General features: G+C 45.7%; 1 protein-coding gene across 1 annotated transcript in view; it reads right to left on the bottom strand.

Annotated features, from left to right (window-relative positions):
• Positions 1-17443, bottom strand: part of LOC134929613 (dynein axonemal heavy chain 5-like) — an 837675-nt gene that overhangs the window by 734948 nt on the left and 85284 nt on the right. Inside the window, exons 9-11 of the mRNA XM_063925200.1 lie at positions 9263-9449; positions 7416-7581; positions 331-424 (exon numbers count right to left, since the gene is read on the bottom strand). Coding sequence (XP_063781270.1) covers positions 331-424; positions 7416-7581; positions 9263-9449 — 447 coding nt within the window. The remainder of the gene's footprint in view (positions 1-330; positions 425-7415; positions 7582-9262; positions 9450-17443) is intronic.

The raw sequence follows: 17443 nt of genomic DNA, 5'->3' as shown, positions 1-17443 counted from the left end.
GAGGTATGCTTTATGTCCCTCATTAATGGCAAATATGCCTCATGTCTCTGTATTTATTATTACATGTTGATATTCTAGGTCACATGTATCATGTACATAATATTGCCCTTCCACTATGACATCCACTTAGCAAAAACCTGTCTTTTCTACATGACTGAATCAGCAATGCCTCCATATATAAGCAGCTCTAGAATTGGTCACGTAGTATCTAAACCAAAACGAAAGGTAGTCTTCATAGCTAGACTGTAAGATACAGATACACTGGTCTGGCACAGTATAAACACTTGTTATGAGTAAAATAATCCTATAGAAAAATGAACGTCACGGTACCAGTTCTTTCCATTGCTTTAAAATCCTGGACTTTGCAGCTTGCAAGATGCTTAGGACTTTCTTCACTTTAGGGCTTTTAATCTCATCTAAAAGACTTGAAAAAGCAAAAATGTATTTACAAAAATGGCTGTAAACAACAAAACATGTATTTATCAAAACCTGTCACAATTGTTCTTAAAAAAAAATAATTACATATTAAAGGAAGGCATTGTGTGTAAATTTGTGTGGAGAAAACAGCAAACCTTAGTTTGAACATTAATGGCAAGGACAGCTCTGCATGTCTGTATAAATGGTCAAGTCAAAATCTCTGGCACGTTTCATTTTATTATGCTTTGAAGCTAAAGAGGAGTGTTATAACACTTGTACTGGGTATAATAAGGGCATGCACCTAATTCTGTGTTATGGTATTTCAAGACATGAGAGCCTACATGAAAGACATCAGCGTTTACATTTTCCTATAGCATTTGAGGACTAGCGCCGATACTGAATGAACCATCTTTTTTTTTTCTGTAGTTTTATTTTTCACATGGACAATTACACAGTTCCCTTGTAGGTACTGATAATTGTACTGTACAACTGTTTATAGCAAGTCAGTTACTATTATACTCTGTATCTTATTCCAGTGTCATCTGCTGATGTAACTATGTTTATTTACCCTGTACTTGTCCTATACTGTCATCAACTGTAAGTTGCTGTTTTCCTGTTTGATTATTTGTTTTTGTATTCTGTAATTGGGCGCTGCGGAACCCTTGTGGCGCCATATAAATAAAGGATAATAATAATAATAATAATAATCTGTTCTGGTTGCTGTTTCTTTTTGCTGTGGTTGCCTTTATTTATACTGTAAATAACGCAGCTGCAGGCTTACACATGCATCATGCAGTAAAATAAAATATAATTTTCTGTAATAATGTCCCTTTTCTCAATATTTTCTCAACAGACATTCTGAGCGTGTAAGAATATCCGATAAACTGTCATGGTCTAGTTACAGTACAGCATAGATGACTCTTGGATTATTTCTTACATCACTTTGCAGATTTACTGACAATGAAAGCTCCTGGCAACAGCTGAATTGCTTCACAAATCTAAGTATTTCTGGAAAACAAGGCATGCTTTTAGATGCTGGGCTGTCACTTGTGCAATATTCTAATAAACTCTGTGTGCCTGGAAACTGATAAATGTTGATATAAAAAATAAGAATTTACTCACCGGTAATTCTATTTCTCGTAGTCCGTAGTGGATGCTGGGACTCCGTAAGGACCATGGGGAATAGCGGCTCCGCAGGAGACTGGGCACAACTAAAAGAAAGCTTTAGACTAACTGGTGTGCACTGGCTCCTCCCACTATGACCCTCCTCCAGACTTCAGTTAGGATACTGTGCCCGGAAGAGCTGACACAATAAGGAAGGATTTTGAATCCCGGGTAAGACTCATACCAGCCACACCAATCACACCGTATAACTCGTGATACAATACCCAGTTAACAGTATGATAACAACTGAGCCTCTCAACAGATGGCTCAACAATAACCCTTTAGGTCAGGCATGTCAAACTCGTGGCCCTCCAGCTGTTGTGAAACTACAAGTCCCAGCATGCTTTGCCAGCATACCTTCCACTGATTAGCTGGTAAAGCATGCTGGGACTTGTAGTTTCACAACAGCTGGATGACCATGAGTTTGACATGCCTGCTTTAGGTAAACAATAACTATATACAAGTATTGCAGACAATCCGCACTTGGGATGGGCGCCCAGCATCCACTACGGACTACGAGAAATAGAATTACCGGTGAGTAAATTTATTATTTTCTCTGACGTCCTAAGTGGATGTTGGGACTCCGTAAGGACCATGGGGATTATACCAAAGCTCCCAAACGGGCAGGAGAGTGCGGATGACTCCGCAGCACCGAATGGGCAAACTCTAGGTCCTCCTCAGCCAGGGTGTCAAACTTGTAGAATTTAGCAAATGTGTTTGACCCCGACCAAGTAGCTGCTCGGCAAAGTTGTAGAGCCGAGACCCCTCGGGCAGCCGCCCAAGAAGAGCCCACCTTCCTCGTGGAGTGGGCTTTCACTGATTTAGGATGCGGCAGTCCAGCCGCAGAATGTGCAAGCTGAATCGTACTACAGATCCAGCGAGCAATAGTCTGCTTTGAAGCAGGTGCACCCAACTTGTTGGGCGCATACAGGATAAATAGCAAATCAGTCTTTCTGACTCCAGCTGTCCTGGAAACATAAATTTTCAGGGCCCTGACTACGTCCAACAACTTGGAAGCCTCCAAGTCTTTAGTAGCCGCAGGCACCACGATAGGTTGGTTCAGATGAAAGGCTGATACCACCTTAGGGAGAAATTGGGGACGAGTCCTCAATTCTGCCCTATCCATATGGAAAATCAGATAAGGGCTTTTACATGACAAAGCCGCCAATTCTGATACACGCCTGGCCGAAGCCAAGGCCAACAACATGACCACTTTCCACGTGAGATACTTCAATTCCACGGTTTTAAGTGGCTCAAACCAATGTGACTTTAGGAAATCCAACACCACGTTGAGATCCCAAGGTGCCACTGGAGGCACAAAAGGGGGCTGAATATGCAGCACTCCCTTAACAAAAGTCTGAACTTCAGGTAGTGAAGCCAGTTATCTCTGGAAGAAAATCGATAGAGACGAAATCTGGACCTTAATGGAACCCAATTTTAGGCCCATAGTCACCCCTGACTGTAGGAAGTGCAGGAAACGGCCCAGCTGAAATTCCTCCGTTGGGGCCTACCTGGCCTCACACCACGCAACATATTTTCGCCATATGCGGTGATAATGGTTTGCGGTTACTTCTTTCCTAGCTTTAATCAGCGTAGGAATGACTTACTCCGGAATGCCCTTTTCCTTCAGGATCCGGTGTTCAACCGCCATGCCGTCAAACGCAGCCGCGGTAAGTCTTGGAACAGACAGGGCCCCTGCTGCAGCAGGTCCTGTCTGAGCGGCAGAGGCCATGGGTCCTCTGAGATCATTTCTTGAAGTTCCGGGTACCAAGCTCTTCTTGGCCAATCCGGAACAATGAGTATAGTTCTTACTCCTCTTCTCCTTATTATCCTCAGTACCTTTGGTATGAGAGGAAGAGGAGGGAAAACATAAACCGACCGGTACACCCACGGTGTCACTAGAGCGTCCACAGCTATCGCCTGCGGGTCTCTTGACCTGGCGCAATATCTTTCTAGCTTTTTGTTTAGGCGGGACGCCATCATGTCCACCTGTGGCCTTTCCCAACGGTTTACAATCAGTTGGAAGACTTCTGGATGAAGTCCCCACTCTCCCGGGTGGAGGTCGTGCCTGCTGAGGAAGTCTGCTTCCCAGTTGTCCACTCCCGGAATGAACACTGCTGACAGTGCTAACACGTGATTTTCCGCCCATCGGAGAATCCTTGTGGCTTCTGCCATCGCCGTCCTGCTTCTCGTGCCGCCCTGTCTGTTTACGTGGGCGACCGCCGTGATGTTGTCTGACTGGATCAGTACCGGCTGGTTTTGAAGCAGGGGTTTTGCCTGACTTAGGGCATTGTAAATGGCCCTCAGTTCCAGAATATTTATGTGTAGGGAAGTCTCCTGACTTGACCATAGTCCTTGGAAGTTTCTTCCCTGTGTGACTGCCCCCCAGCCTCGAAGGCTGGCATCCGTGGTCACCAGGACCCAGTCCTGTATGCCGAATCTGAGGCCCTCTTGAAGATGAGCACTTTGCAGCTACCACAGCAGAGACACCCTGGTCCTTGGAGACAGGGTTATCAGCCGATGCATCTGAAGATGCGATCCGGACCACTTGTCCAACAGGTCCCACTGAAAGGTTCTTGCATGGAACCTGCCGAATGGAATTGCTTCGTAGGAAGCTACCATCTTTCCCAGGATCCGCGTGCAGTGATGCACAGACACCTGCTTTTGTTTTAGGAGGCCTCTGACTAGAGATGACAGCTCCTTGGCCTTCTCCTCCGGGAGAAACACTTTTTTCTGTTCTGTGTCCAGAACCATCCCCAGGGACCAGCTGTGACTTTGGAATATTTAGAATCCAGCCGTGCGGTTGTAGCACCTCCCGAGATAGTGCTACCCCGACCAACAACTGCTCCCTGGACCTCGCCTTTATCAGGAGATCGTCCAAGTACGGGATAATTTAAACTCCCTTCTTTCGAAGGAGTATCATCATTTCGGCCATTACCTTGGTAAAGACCCTCGGAGCCGTGGAGAGACCGAACGGCAACGTCTGGAATTGGTAATGACAATCCTGTACCACAAATCTGAGGTACTCCTGGTGAGGATGGTAAATGGGGACATGCAGGTAAGCATCCTTGATGTCCAGTGATACCATGTAATCCCCCTCGTCCAGGCTTGCAATAACCGCCCTGAGCGATTCCATCTTGAACTTGAATTTTTTTATATATGTGTTCAAGGATTTCAAATTTAAAATGGGTCTTACCGAACCGTCCGGTTTCGGTACCACAAACATTGTGGAATAGTAACCCCGTCCTTGTTGAAGTAGGGGCACCTTTACTATCACCTGTTGGGAATACAGCTTGTGAATTGCCTCTATCACTGCCTCCCTGCCTGAGGGAGTTGTTGGCAAGGCAGATTTGAGGAAACGGCGGGGGGGAGACGTCTCGAATTCCAGCTTGTACCCCTGAGATACTACTTGAAAGATCCAGGGATCCACCCGTGAGCGAGCCCACTGATCGCTGAAATCTTTGAGACGGGCCCCCACCGTACCTGGCTCCGCCTGTGGAGCCCCAGCGTCATGCGGTGGACTTAGAGGAAGCGGGGGAGGAATTTTGCTCCTGGGAACTGGCTGTATGCTGCAGCTTTTTCCCTCTACCTCTGCCTCTGGGCAGAAAGGACGCGCCTCTAACCCGCTTGCCCTTATGGGGCCGAAAGGACTGTACCCGATAATACGGTGCTTTCTTTGGCTGTGAGGGAACATGGGGTAAAAATGCAGACTTCCCAGCTGTTGCTGTGGAAACTAGGTCCGAGAGACCATCCCCGAACAACTCCTCACCTTTATAAGGCAAAACTTCCATGTGCCTTTTAGAGTCTGCATCACCTGTCCACTGCCGAGTCCATAACCCTCTCCTGGCAGAAATGGACATTGCACTTATTTTAGATGCCAGCCGGCAAATATCCCTCTGTGCATCTCTCATGTATAAGACTGCGTCTTTAATATGCTCTACGGTTAGCAATATAGTGTCCCTGTCTAGGGTATCAATATTTTCCGACAGGGAATCTGACCACGCAGCTGCAGCACTGCACATCCATGCTGAAGCAATAGCTGGTCTCAGTATAATACCTGTGTGTGTATATACAGACTTCAGGATAGCCTCCTGCTTTCTATCAGCAGGTTCCTTTAGGGCGGCCGTATCCGGAGACGGTAGTGCCACCTTCTTTGACAAGCGTGTGAGCGCTTTATCCACCCTAGGGGAAGTTTCCCAACGTGACCTATCCTCTGGCGGGAAAGGGTACGTCATTAGTAACCTTTTAGAAATTACCAGTTTCTTATCGGGGGAAGCCCACGCTTCTTCACACACTTCATTTAACTCCTCAGATGGAGGAAAAACTACTGGTAGTTTTTTCTCTCCAAACATAATACCCTTTTTTGTGGTACCCGGGGTAACATCAGAAATGTGCAACACATTTTTCATAGCCTCAATCATGTAACGTGTGGCCCTATTGGAAGTTACATTAGTCTCATCGTCGTCGACACTGGAGTCAGTATCCGTGTCGACATCTGTGTCAGCCATCTGAGGTAGCGGGCGTTTTAGAGCCCCTGATGGCTTTTGAGACGCCTGGGCAGGCACAGGCTGAGAAGCCGGCTGTCCCATATTCGGTATGTCGTCAAACCTTTTATGTAAGGAGTCGACACTGTCACGTAATTCCTTCCACATAACCATCCACTCAGGTGTCGGCCCCGCAGGGGGTGACATCACATTTATAGGCATCTGCTCCGCCTCCACATAAGCCTCCTCATCAGACATGTCGACACAGCCGTACCGACACACCACACACACACCGGGAATGCTCTGACAGAGGACAGGACCCCACAAAGCCCTTTGGGGAGACAGAGAGAGAGTATGCCAGCACACACCAGAGCGCTATAATAATACAGGGATTAACTGAATTATTTCCCCTTATAGCTGCAATATAGTTATACTGCGCCTAAATTTAGTGCCCCCCCTCTCTTTTTTACCCTTTGTAGCTTGATACTGCAGGGGAGAGCCAGGGAGCGATCCTTCCAGCGAAGCTGTGATGGAAAAATGGCGCCAGTGTGCTGAGGGAGTTAGCCCCGCCCCTTTTTCGGCGGACTTTTCTCCCGCTTTTTTCTGGAATTCTGGCAGGGGTAATTTATCACATATATAGCCCTGGGACTATATATTGTGATGATTTGCCAGCCAAGGTGTTTATATTGCTGCTCAGGGCGCCCCCCCCCCCCAGCGCCCTGCACCCATCAGTGACCGGAGTGTGAGGTGTGCATGAGGAGCAATGGCGCACAGCTGCAGTGCTGTGCGCTACCTTGTTGAAGACCGAGGTCTTCTGCCGCCGATTTTCCGGACCACTTCTTGCTTCTGGCTCTGTAAGGGGGACGGCGGCGCGGCTCCGGGACCGAATGATCGAGGTCGGGTCCTGTGTTCGATCCCTCTGGAGCTAATGGTGTCCAGTAGCCTAAGAAGCCCAAACTATCTCCAGTCAGGTAGGTTCGCTTCTTCTCCCCTTAGTCCCTCGCTGCAGTGAGTCTGTTGCCAGCAGATCTCACTGTAAAATAAAAAACCTAAAATATACTTTCTTTCTAGGAGCTCAGGAGAGCCCCTAGTGTGCATCCAGCTCAGCCGGGCACAAGATTCTAACTGAAGTCTGGAGGAGGGTCATAGTGGGAGGAGTCAGTGCACACCAGTTAGTCTAAAGCTTTCTTTTAATTGTGCCCAGTCTCCTGCGGAGCCGCTATTCCCCATGGTCCTTACGGAGTCCCAGCATCCACTTAGGACGTCAGAGAAATATTACTGTACTGTATAGCCTGATAATTATTAGTAAAAGTTTGTTTTGTAATAATATTTTGATTAAAATTTTGTAACCTATTGAATGATGACATCCGTGACTTCCAGTGTTCCAGCTCAGCGGACGGGCCAATGTCATCCGCTTCTTTTCTCATCTGATCACTTTCGGCAAGAACTTGTTCAATCTGTTTGATCCAAACTGATAGCATTCCTTCCAGCTTTTCAATGACTTCACTGTTACCGCCTGCAAAAGACACTGCAGTTTTAAATGGCATTTTTGCACAGACACAAATGTAGATTCCAGTATCCCAAGTTTTTTTATTGTCTTTATATATGACAGCAGAAGACATACTGTACAGGCATCAAATTTTAAGTGTTCATAGGGCTTAGCCTCAATTTGTGTAAAAGCCACAAACACTTGGTTTTAATAGAGCAGGACTGCAAGGGCAGCAGTTTCCTGTGAACGTCATTATATCACCTCAGATTATATGTATTTATGTTACCATTGTCACTAACTAAGATGACTACACAAGTGTTGGGGGTCACTGACACCACTGTACGCCAGAAATACTTTGGCATGCCAGCATATAACACTTTCTGCAAGATATGCTAATACTACATAAACATTATTAATGTGCTATGTATCCTTCAGTATTCCACAAACTTCCGCCACATTTCTGATTGGCAGGCCTGGCGACAAGGGTGTACAAGAGGCAGGTGCAGGCAACACGTATAATTCTATGAACATTTGCCCATATAGGAGCTAGCTTCAGACACGACCAAAGTATACGGAGCAGAGTGTTCTCCTCCCCACATCCCTGCCAATAAAGGTCTGATGAAGAGTGAAATACTTTATGCAGGTGCTGTAGAACCATGGGCCGAATTTATACCTGATCGCAGTAGCAAATTTGTTCTCTAATGGGCAAAACCATGTGCACTGCAGGGGAGGCAGATAAAACATGTGCAAGGAGAGTTAGATTTGGGTGGGTTATTTTGTTTCTGTGCAGGGTAAATACTGGCTGCTTTATTTTTACACTGCAATTTAGATTTCAGTTTGAACACACCCCACCCAAATCTAACTCTATCTGCACATGTTACATCTGCCCCCCCTGCAGTGCACATGGTTTTGCCCATTATAGAACAAATTTGCTGCTGCAATCAGGTCTGAATTAGGCCCCATATACCAATGTAGTTATATTTTAGAAGGTGTTCTCATTCTGTCCGAAGATGACAACGAGACTAAACTGGACCAAACTGTTCCCAGCCATCGACCCCCAAAGTGTCCCCTAAGTCAAGCACTATGGAGGGTATTCAATTAGTACAGTTTTTTAACCAGTGGAAAAAAAACAGCACTTTTCGCCCGTTTTTAAGGTTGAATTTGCATTCGACCTCTTCAATGCCTGTGCCGTTTTTCGACTGGTCGAAAAATATGGCACTGGCGAAAACCACGTGTATTGGCAAATTCACTGCAGATACATGTGTTTTGGTGCAATTTTTGCCCGTGCCGATTCGACAAAAAAAAAAATGAAACGGCGTGGGTGAAAATGGAGTCAAAAACGGGTGAAAAAAACCCGCAATTGAATACCCTATGTCGAATTAGTCCCGTTTTTTCGAGCAGTCGAGCAGCAGTTTTTTCGAGCAGCACTTAATTGAATACCCCACTATGTGGCATATTATAAACTCAGTATGGGGTCTATAAGGGAGGGGGCCCAAAGCATATTTTTGCACCTGGGCCCACCAATCGCAAGTTCCGCCATTGAGCTACTGTGTATATACTTCATAGAAGTGTGCAATGGATATTTACTGCAGTTATAATTTATGTTGACATGTTTTGGAAAACTTATTCAATGGCTGGCTGCTCTTCCGTTTTCCAGAAAGGACACTGAGAAATATTAAAAAAACATAAACAAAACACATTTACTAACCTGCAGCTATAAAGTCTGAAGGATTTTGCAAGTTATCAAGGAAGGAACCACTGTCCACTTTTTTTAGTTCAATTTTTCCATCCAGATTGTTTTTTGCAGATGACAAAGTTGCAACAAACTTGTCCAAAGAATCTAAGAACTCCTGTATCTGCAAATTCTGGAGCCCATCCTTCACAGCCCCCCAATTCTGAGAATAGAATTGGATATCAATATGAGCTGATTTAGTAAGCATTACAAACCTCAAAGTGCATTACTTGCCTATCCGTATTGCAACAAAACTGCTATATATGGTTTTGCATTCTTATTTTCATTGTACACTACTAGGTTCAGCCACTATTGTTGTCCTCATTACCCCACAAGGGGCAACATGTTGTCATAACTGTTACAGCGCATAGCAAATAAAATTCCAAATTCAAAACATAGTAAAAACAGGATTTGAATACCTTCCTTTAAATCCTTTTCTCCTAGTCCGTAGAGGATGCTGGGGTCCACTTCAGTACCATGGGGTATAGACGGTTCCGCAGGAGCCATGGGCACTTTAAGACTTTTCAAGGGTGTGAACTGGCTCCTCCCTCTATGCCCCTCCCCCAGACCAAAGTATAGGAACTGTGCCCAGGGAGACGGACATTTCGAGGAAAGGATTTACTTTTAAACTAATGGTGAGATTCATACCAGCTCACACATCAACCATGCCGCACAACACGGCATTCAACTTAACACATACCAACGGGCATGAACAACTGCAGCAACATGCTGAAAATAATCATTCGTGTAACTATAAAACTAACAACTGCAGGTAAAGTACGCACTGGGTCGGGTGCCCAGCATCCTCTACGGACTAGGAGAAAAGGATTTACCGGTAGGTATTAAAATCCTGTTTTCTCATACGTCCTAGAGGATGCGGAGGTCCACCTCAGTACCATGGGGTTATACCAAAGCTCCAGTACGGGCGGGAGAGTGCGGATGACCCTGCAGCACCGACTGACCAAACTTGAGGTCCTCATCGGACAAGGAGTCAAACTTGTAAAACTTTGCAAACGTGTTTGCCACTGACCAAGTAGCTGCTCGGCAAAGTTGTAATGCCGAGAGCCCCCGGGCAGCCGCCCAGGATGAGCCCACCTTTCTAGTAGAATGGGAATTTACCCACTTCGGTATCGGCAATCCTGCTGTGGAATGAGCGTGCTGAATCGTCCCTCTCATCCAGCGCGCAATGGTCTGCTTAGAAGCAGGACACCCAATCTTGTTGGGGGCATACAGGACAAACAGAGCCTCTGTTTTCCGAATCCTAGCTGTTCTTGCAACATCAATTTTCAAAGTTCTAACCACATCAAGAGACTTTGACGCAGTGAAGGTGTCAGTAGCCACTGGCACCACAATAGGCTGGTTTATCTGGAAAGACGAAAACACCTTTGGAAGAAATTGTTGGCGAGTTCTCAACTCTGCCCTATCTTCATGGAAGATCAGGTAAGGGCTCTTGTGAGACAAGGCCCCCAACTCAGACACCCGCCTTGCGGATGCGAAGGCCAATAGCATGACCACTTTCCAAGTGAGAAACTTCAATTCTATCTCCTGTAGAGGTTCAAACCAATCCGATTGAAGGAATTGCAACACCACATTAAGGTCCCATGGTGCCACCGGAGGCACAAATGGAGGTTGGATGTGCAGCACCCCTTTTTACGAACGTCTAAACTTCTGGAAGGGAGGCCAATTGTTTTTGAAAGAAAACCTATAAGGTCGAAATGTGGACCTTGATTGAACCCAATCTTAGGCCCGCATCCACACCCACCTGCAGAAAATGGAGAAAACGTCCCAAGTGAAACTCTTCATAAGGAGCCTTCTTGGATTCACACTAAGACACATATTTTCTCCAAATACGGTGGTAATGTCTAGACGTTATACCTTTCCTGACCTGAACAAGAGTGGGGATGACTTCTTTGGGAATACCCTTTCGGGCTAGGATCCGGCACTCAATAGCCATGCCGTCAAACGTAACTGCGGTAAGTCTTGATACACGCACAGTCTTGATGCAGCAGCAGGTCCTTGCGAAGAGGAAGAGGCCGAGTATCTTCTATGAGCAACTCCTGAAGATCTGGATACCACGCCCTCCTTTGCCAGTCTGGGACAATGAGGATCGCTTGAACCCTTGTTCTTCTTATGAGCTTGAGAACTTTTGGTATCAGTGGAAGAGGAGGGAAGACATACACCGACCGAAACACCCACTGTGACACCAGTGCATCCACTGCTATTGCTTGAGGGTCTCTCGACCTGGAACAATATCTCTGAAGCTTCTTGTTGAGACGAGATGCCATCATGTCTACTTGAGGAACTCCCCAAAGACTTGTCACCTCTGCGAAGACTTCTTGGTGGAGGCCCTGACGGTTTATGTACGCGACTGCTGTTACATTGTCCGACTGGATCTGCACGAGGTGATCTTGAAGAAGATGCCCTGCTTGTAGAAGGCCGTTGTAAATGGCTCTCAATTCTAGAATGTTTATGTGAAGACAGGATTCCTGACTTGACCATTTTCCTTGGAAGCTTTTTCCCTGTGTGACTGCTCCCCAGCCTCGGAGACTTGCATCCGTGGTTACTAGGACCCAGTCCTGAATCCCGAACCTGCGTCCCTCTACTAGGTGAGAACTGTGTAGCCACCACAGGAGTGAAATCCTGGCTTTGGAGGACAGGATTATCTTCTGGTGCATGTGTAGGTGGGATCCGGACCACTTGTCCAACAGGTCCCACTGGAATACTCTGGCATGGAATCGGCCAAACTGTATGGCCTCGTAGGCCGCTACCATCTTTCCCAACAACCGAATGCATTGATGGATCGACACTCTTGTTGGCTTCAAAATCTGTTTGACCATTCTCTGGATTTGCAGAGCCTTTTCTACTGGAAGAAATACCCTCTGTACTTCTGTGTCCAGTATCATCCCCAGAAAGGACAATCTTGTCGTCGGTTCCAACTGCGACTTCGGAAAATTCATGATCCAACCGTGTTGTTGGAGTACTGACAGGGAGAGTGCAATGTTCTGTAACAACCGTTCCCTGGATCTCACTTTTATCAGGAGATCGTCCAGGTAAGGAATTATATTGACTCCTCATTGTCGAAGGAGGACCATCATCTCTGCCATCACCTTGGTGAATACCCTCGGTGCCGTGGAGAGTCCGAACGGCAACGTCTGGAACTGGTAATGGCAATCCTGTACTGCAAATCTCAGATAAGCTTGATGAGGAGGATAAATGGGAACATGCAAGTAAGCATCTTTTATGTCTACTGACACCATGAAGTCCCCTTCCTCCCGACTGGAAATCATTGCCCTCAGAGATTTCATCTTGAACTTGAATCTTTTCAGGTAGAGATTCAGAGATTTCAGGTTTAAAATTGGTCTGACCGAGCCGTCCGGCTTTGGAACTACGAAGAGGCTTGAATAAAAACATTCTCCCTGTTGTGACACGGGTACCAGGACAATGACCTGATCCTGACATAATTTTTGAATTGCAGCTGTTACTACTTCTCTGTCCGGAAGAGAAGCTGGCAAGGTCGATTTGAAAAATCGGCATAGGGGGACGTCTTGAAACTCCAGTTTGTATCCATGGGACACTATTTGCAAGACCCATGGGTCCAGGCCAGATTGAACCCAGAGCTGACTGAAAAGTTTTAGACGTGCTCCCACCCGAGCGGACTCCCGCACGGGAGCCCCAGCGTCATGCTGCAGATTTGGCAGAAGCAGGGGTTGATTTCTGCTCCTGCGTTCCTGGAGACGCTGTAGACTGTTTTTCCTCTTCCCCTCCCTCTACCTGCAAAGAAAGGGGAACCTTTACTCTTTTTGTATTTGTTGGGCCGAAAGGGCTGCATCTGAGAGTGATGTGTCTTTTTTGCCCGTGCAGGAGCATAAGGCAAAAACGTCGACTTACCTGCGGTAGCCGCAGAGACTAAAGCATCCAGCCCATCTCCAAACAAGGCCTCACCTTTATACGGGAGAGTCTCCATATTTCTTTTGGAATCTGCGTCAGCATTCCATTGGCGAATCCACAACGCCCTCCGAGCTGAGACTGCCATGGTAGCGGCTTTTGAACCCAAGAGCCCAAAATCTTTCATGGCCTCTAGCATGTATGTAGCAGTGTCTTTAATATGACCTAACATTAGGAGTATCACGTCTCTATCTATCGTGTCAATTTCAGATGACAAGTTGTCTGACCATTTTTCGATAGCACTACTCACCCACGCACAAGCAATGGTGGGCCTGAGTAGCGTACCATTGGCCACATAAATAAATTTTTACGTAGTCTCCAACTTGCGGTCTGCCGGCTCCTTTAGTGAAGCCGTCCCGGGCGCAGGGAGAATCACCTTTTTAGTTAAACGTGACAGGGCACTGTCTAAAACAGGGGGTGACTCCCACCTTTTCCTGTCCTCTGCAGGGAAAGGGTAAGTAACCTGAATTGTTTTGGGAATCTGAAAATTTTTTTCAGGGTTTGCCAAAAGTCCCTCAAAGAGAGTATTTAGCTCGTGAGAAGGAGGGAAAGTTACATTAATTTTCTTTTCCTTATAAAAAATAAGCCTTCTCCTGAGGTAAAGGAGGGGCTTCTGTAACTTCCAAAACTTCCTTTATAGCAACAATCATGTATTGAATGCTTTTTGCCAATTTAGGATCTATTCCCCTGGAATCACTAGTGTCGACTCAGGAATCAGAGTCCGTGTCAGTATCAGTTTGTACTATTTGTGCAAATGGTCTCTTATGTGACCCTTTGGATAAAAAGGCAGAACTATGAAAAATCACATCCTGCACTGATTTTCTCCAGTTTTCTGCATGAGACTCAGACTTATCCAATCTCTAACTGATATGATTCACACTATCACGTAATTCTTTCACCCATTCAGGCTCGTGGTGTGCCGGCTGCGCCACCACATTACAACTCTGTGCCCCTAAAATGGCTCCCTCAGGGGAATAGCTCCCTGCCTCAGACATGCCACATAAGTACACAATCACACCACAGACACTCCGAGGCTTATAGGGGACAGATCCACAGTAAAATCTGTCAGAGGGACACAGAAAGGATTTGCCAGCTCACAACCCAGCGCTAATGATAAAAACCCTGTGTAACACAAAATGCCCACAGACTTGTAGCGCTTTTATAATGATAAATTCACAATACAGCACCAATTTATACTGTGCCCCCCCCCCCCTGTTTTGCACAAGTGGAGGAGGACCAGCGTTCTTCTCTGCAGCTTGCTTGGAGAGAAAATGGGCGTGAGCAGTGTGCTGGCTGACTGAGGAGGAAGCCCCGCCTCCCGCAATGGCGCATTTCTCCTCAGCAATTTAAATACTAATTTTTATACTGGCGGGGGTAGGACTGTGCCTCAGCAACTTAAGTCCCCTTATTAGCCAGTTTTGATTAGGTTTCATGCTGCCCAGAGCGCCCCCCCCGCCGCACCCTGGACCCTGCTGTGCCTGTGTTGAAGGGTGGCATGGCGCGCAGCGTTCCCGCCCGCTGCGCGGTACCTTTTAGCAGTCACGATGACTGAAGATCCTCTTCTGTACACTCCCCTGTCTTATGACTTCTGGTTCTGTAAGGGGGGTGACGGCGGGCTGTGGGAGTGAGCGCATAGCCGCAGCTAGTGTTCAGTACCCTTCAGGAGCTAATGGTGTCCTGTCAGCCAGAAGCAGAGCCATGAAACTATTCAGGAAGTTGGTTCCTACTTCTGCCCCTTAAGTCCCACGAAGCAGGGAGACTGTTGCCAGCAGTCCTACCTGAAAATAAAAAACCTAACATAAAGTCTTTCAGAGAAACTCAGTAGAGATCCCCTGAAGTGCATCCAGTCTGCCTGGGCACATTTTATAAACTGAGGTCTGGAGGAGGGGCATAGAGGGAGGAGCCAGTTCACACCCTTGAAAAGTCTTAAAGTGCCCATGGCTCCTGGGGAACCGTCTATACCCCATGGTACTGAAGTGGACCCCAGCATCCTCTAGGACGTATGAGAAAATAGACATATACGGCTTCACTTCTGGAGAGCAATGTATAGGACCAGCAAAGGCTTTGTCCGCCTTTTCTCAACTCTCGTAAGACATGCATCTCTGTTAAAAGGGGAATAGGAGGCATGATATTTGTCCGTTCCTCCAAAAGCTTTTGCTCTGCTCTTTAGAGCCATTCCTTGCACATGCTCAGGGGAGCTGAGTGGGAACTCCAAAGGGATGGAGAACACGGCTATACTGTTAATGTTGTGTGACATTTTGTAGAGATAGGCCGCATTAAAAACAGAAGCGCAACAGTATGACGGATGGAAACCTCTCTATAGAGTTCTGTTGTGTCTGTTTCAGTCTAATGCATAACTTTTAACATTTGATGGAAAATCTACTAACATAGAAGTTACACTAAATTATCAGTTGTTTGTAGTAGATTGTAACTGAGAACAAAATGCCTGTTTTATGTTATTACACAGTGATACCGCTTTATTTAAATGTAGATTTTATCTATTATGCTCATGCAGCTCGTTAGTAGATTAGAAGCTGCAAATCACTCAACTATTTTCATTGTGTCAGTCAGGTCATATGCATCTCGTTCCTGACCGTCATAAATTATAAATGGGCCTGAGGGGTACACTCTGACCCGCTGAGAGCCTGCTTTTTCTGTTAGAGGCTACCCCACATTTTCACAGCCTAATCTTCCAATATATTTAGTTCTACTAGGTGCTTCAAATTTAAAATAAAAAATTTTCAGAACATATTTAATTCTAACGTTCTTCAAAATGTAACAAATACATTGGTGAAGGTTAAAAAAGCAATTCTCTCATAAAACAGAGAATATTTTCCCAGTCAAGTGGTCTTTTAATGGTCCTATTGCTCTTCTATGAATTTACTTCAGAGACAAGATTGAAGAACTAACATGGACTCCAGATAAAAAAAATGGCAATCCAACTCATGCAAGATACCCTATTTGTACGTGAAGCTGGAAGTCAGATTATGATAATGGGATAAGCTGCAAATCCTGTAACATTATCCATTTCACCAGGCACAAAATGCTCAGTCCTCAAACTTCCCTTTTAATATACTATTGCTAGGACAGGACCAGACTCTAAGAACTGATGCGATAGGTATTTTTTTTGTGATGTAGTGAACTTGTCGATAGTCCATGTGACAAGCAGCAGGAGGAGAGCATTGCATTGAGCCCAGCATGATGACATGGTAGTAATCATTGGAACCTTGTTGGCTTTAGAAGTTTAGACATGATGTTTTACCATCATAAATTTATTTAAAGTTCTAAAACTGTCATGGTTACAATGCTTGATCACTACCATGTTATCATGCTGGGCTTGACACAACTCTCTCCTTATACTTGTCGACAATCTAACTGTTGATAAGACATAATCATTCTGTTTATTTAAAGCATCAACTAATGTAGCACAGATAAAGAGAATAGTAGATTAAGGGGGACATTTACTAAGCAGTGATAAGAGCGGAGAAGTGAGCCAGTGGAGAAGTGCCCATGGCAACCAATCAGCACTGAAGTAACATCTGTAATTTGCATACTATAAAATTATACAGAGCTGATTGGTTGATGGGGAAACTTCTCCATTGGCTCAGTTCTCCGCTCTTATCACTGCTTAGTAAATGTACCCCTTAATCTGAATATTATGAGTGAAGCACTTTATATTTTATGGAAGGAGTCACGTGGAAGGACATGAAACTGGTCACTTGAACACTACATATCAACAGTTTAAAAAACAAGTAAAAGTGGCACTTTGTTCTGTGGCAAAATGCTGGCTGTGCCTTGGAGCAGGAGCACTTCATTGTGTTGGCTGCTTTTGTTACTCAAGGATGCCAGCCCGCCCAACAATGGCATTGTTGGTATACAGGGCCTGATTCCGATGTCTTCCGAATCAGGCCTACAATGGCATTGTTGGTACACAGGGACCGATTCCGATGTCTTCCGAATCAGGCCTACAATGGCATTGTTGGTATACAGGGACCGATTCCGATGTCTTCCGTATCAGGCCTGCAGTTATTACCTATACGTAATATTATTAGTTCTCGAACTGTAATTTTAAGTTTTGCATAAGTTATGTCACAGAAGAATGCAGGTAAACGAAAAAAGGAGAAATCCGGGATAAAGCTTCAGTGCTCTGTATTGCAGTATGAAATTTCTCCAGAGCTAGAATGCATCAAAAGTAAGTAAAAGAACAAGAAT

The sequence above is a fragment of the Pseudophryne corroboree genome, chromosome 5 (genome assembly GCF_028390025.1).
Source record: "Pseudophryne corroboree isolate aPseCor3 chromosome 5, aPseCor3.hap2, whole genome shotgun sequence".
In the NCBI taxonomy this organism is placed as follows: Eukaryota; Metazoa; Chordata; class Amphibia; order Anura; family Myobatrachidae; genus Pseudophryne; species Pseudophryne corroboree.
The sequence above is the reverse complement of the archived record's forward strand: the minus strand, read 5'-3'. Positions and strand labels throughout refer to the sequence as shown.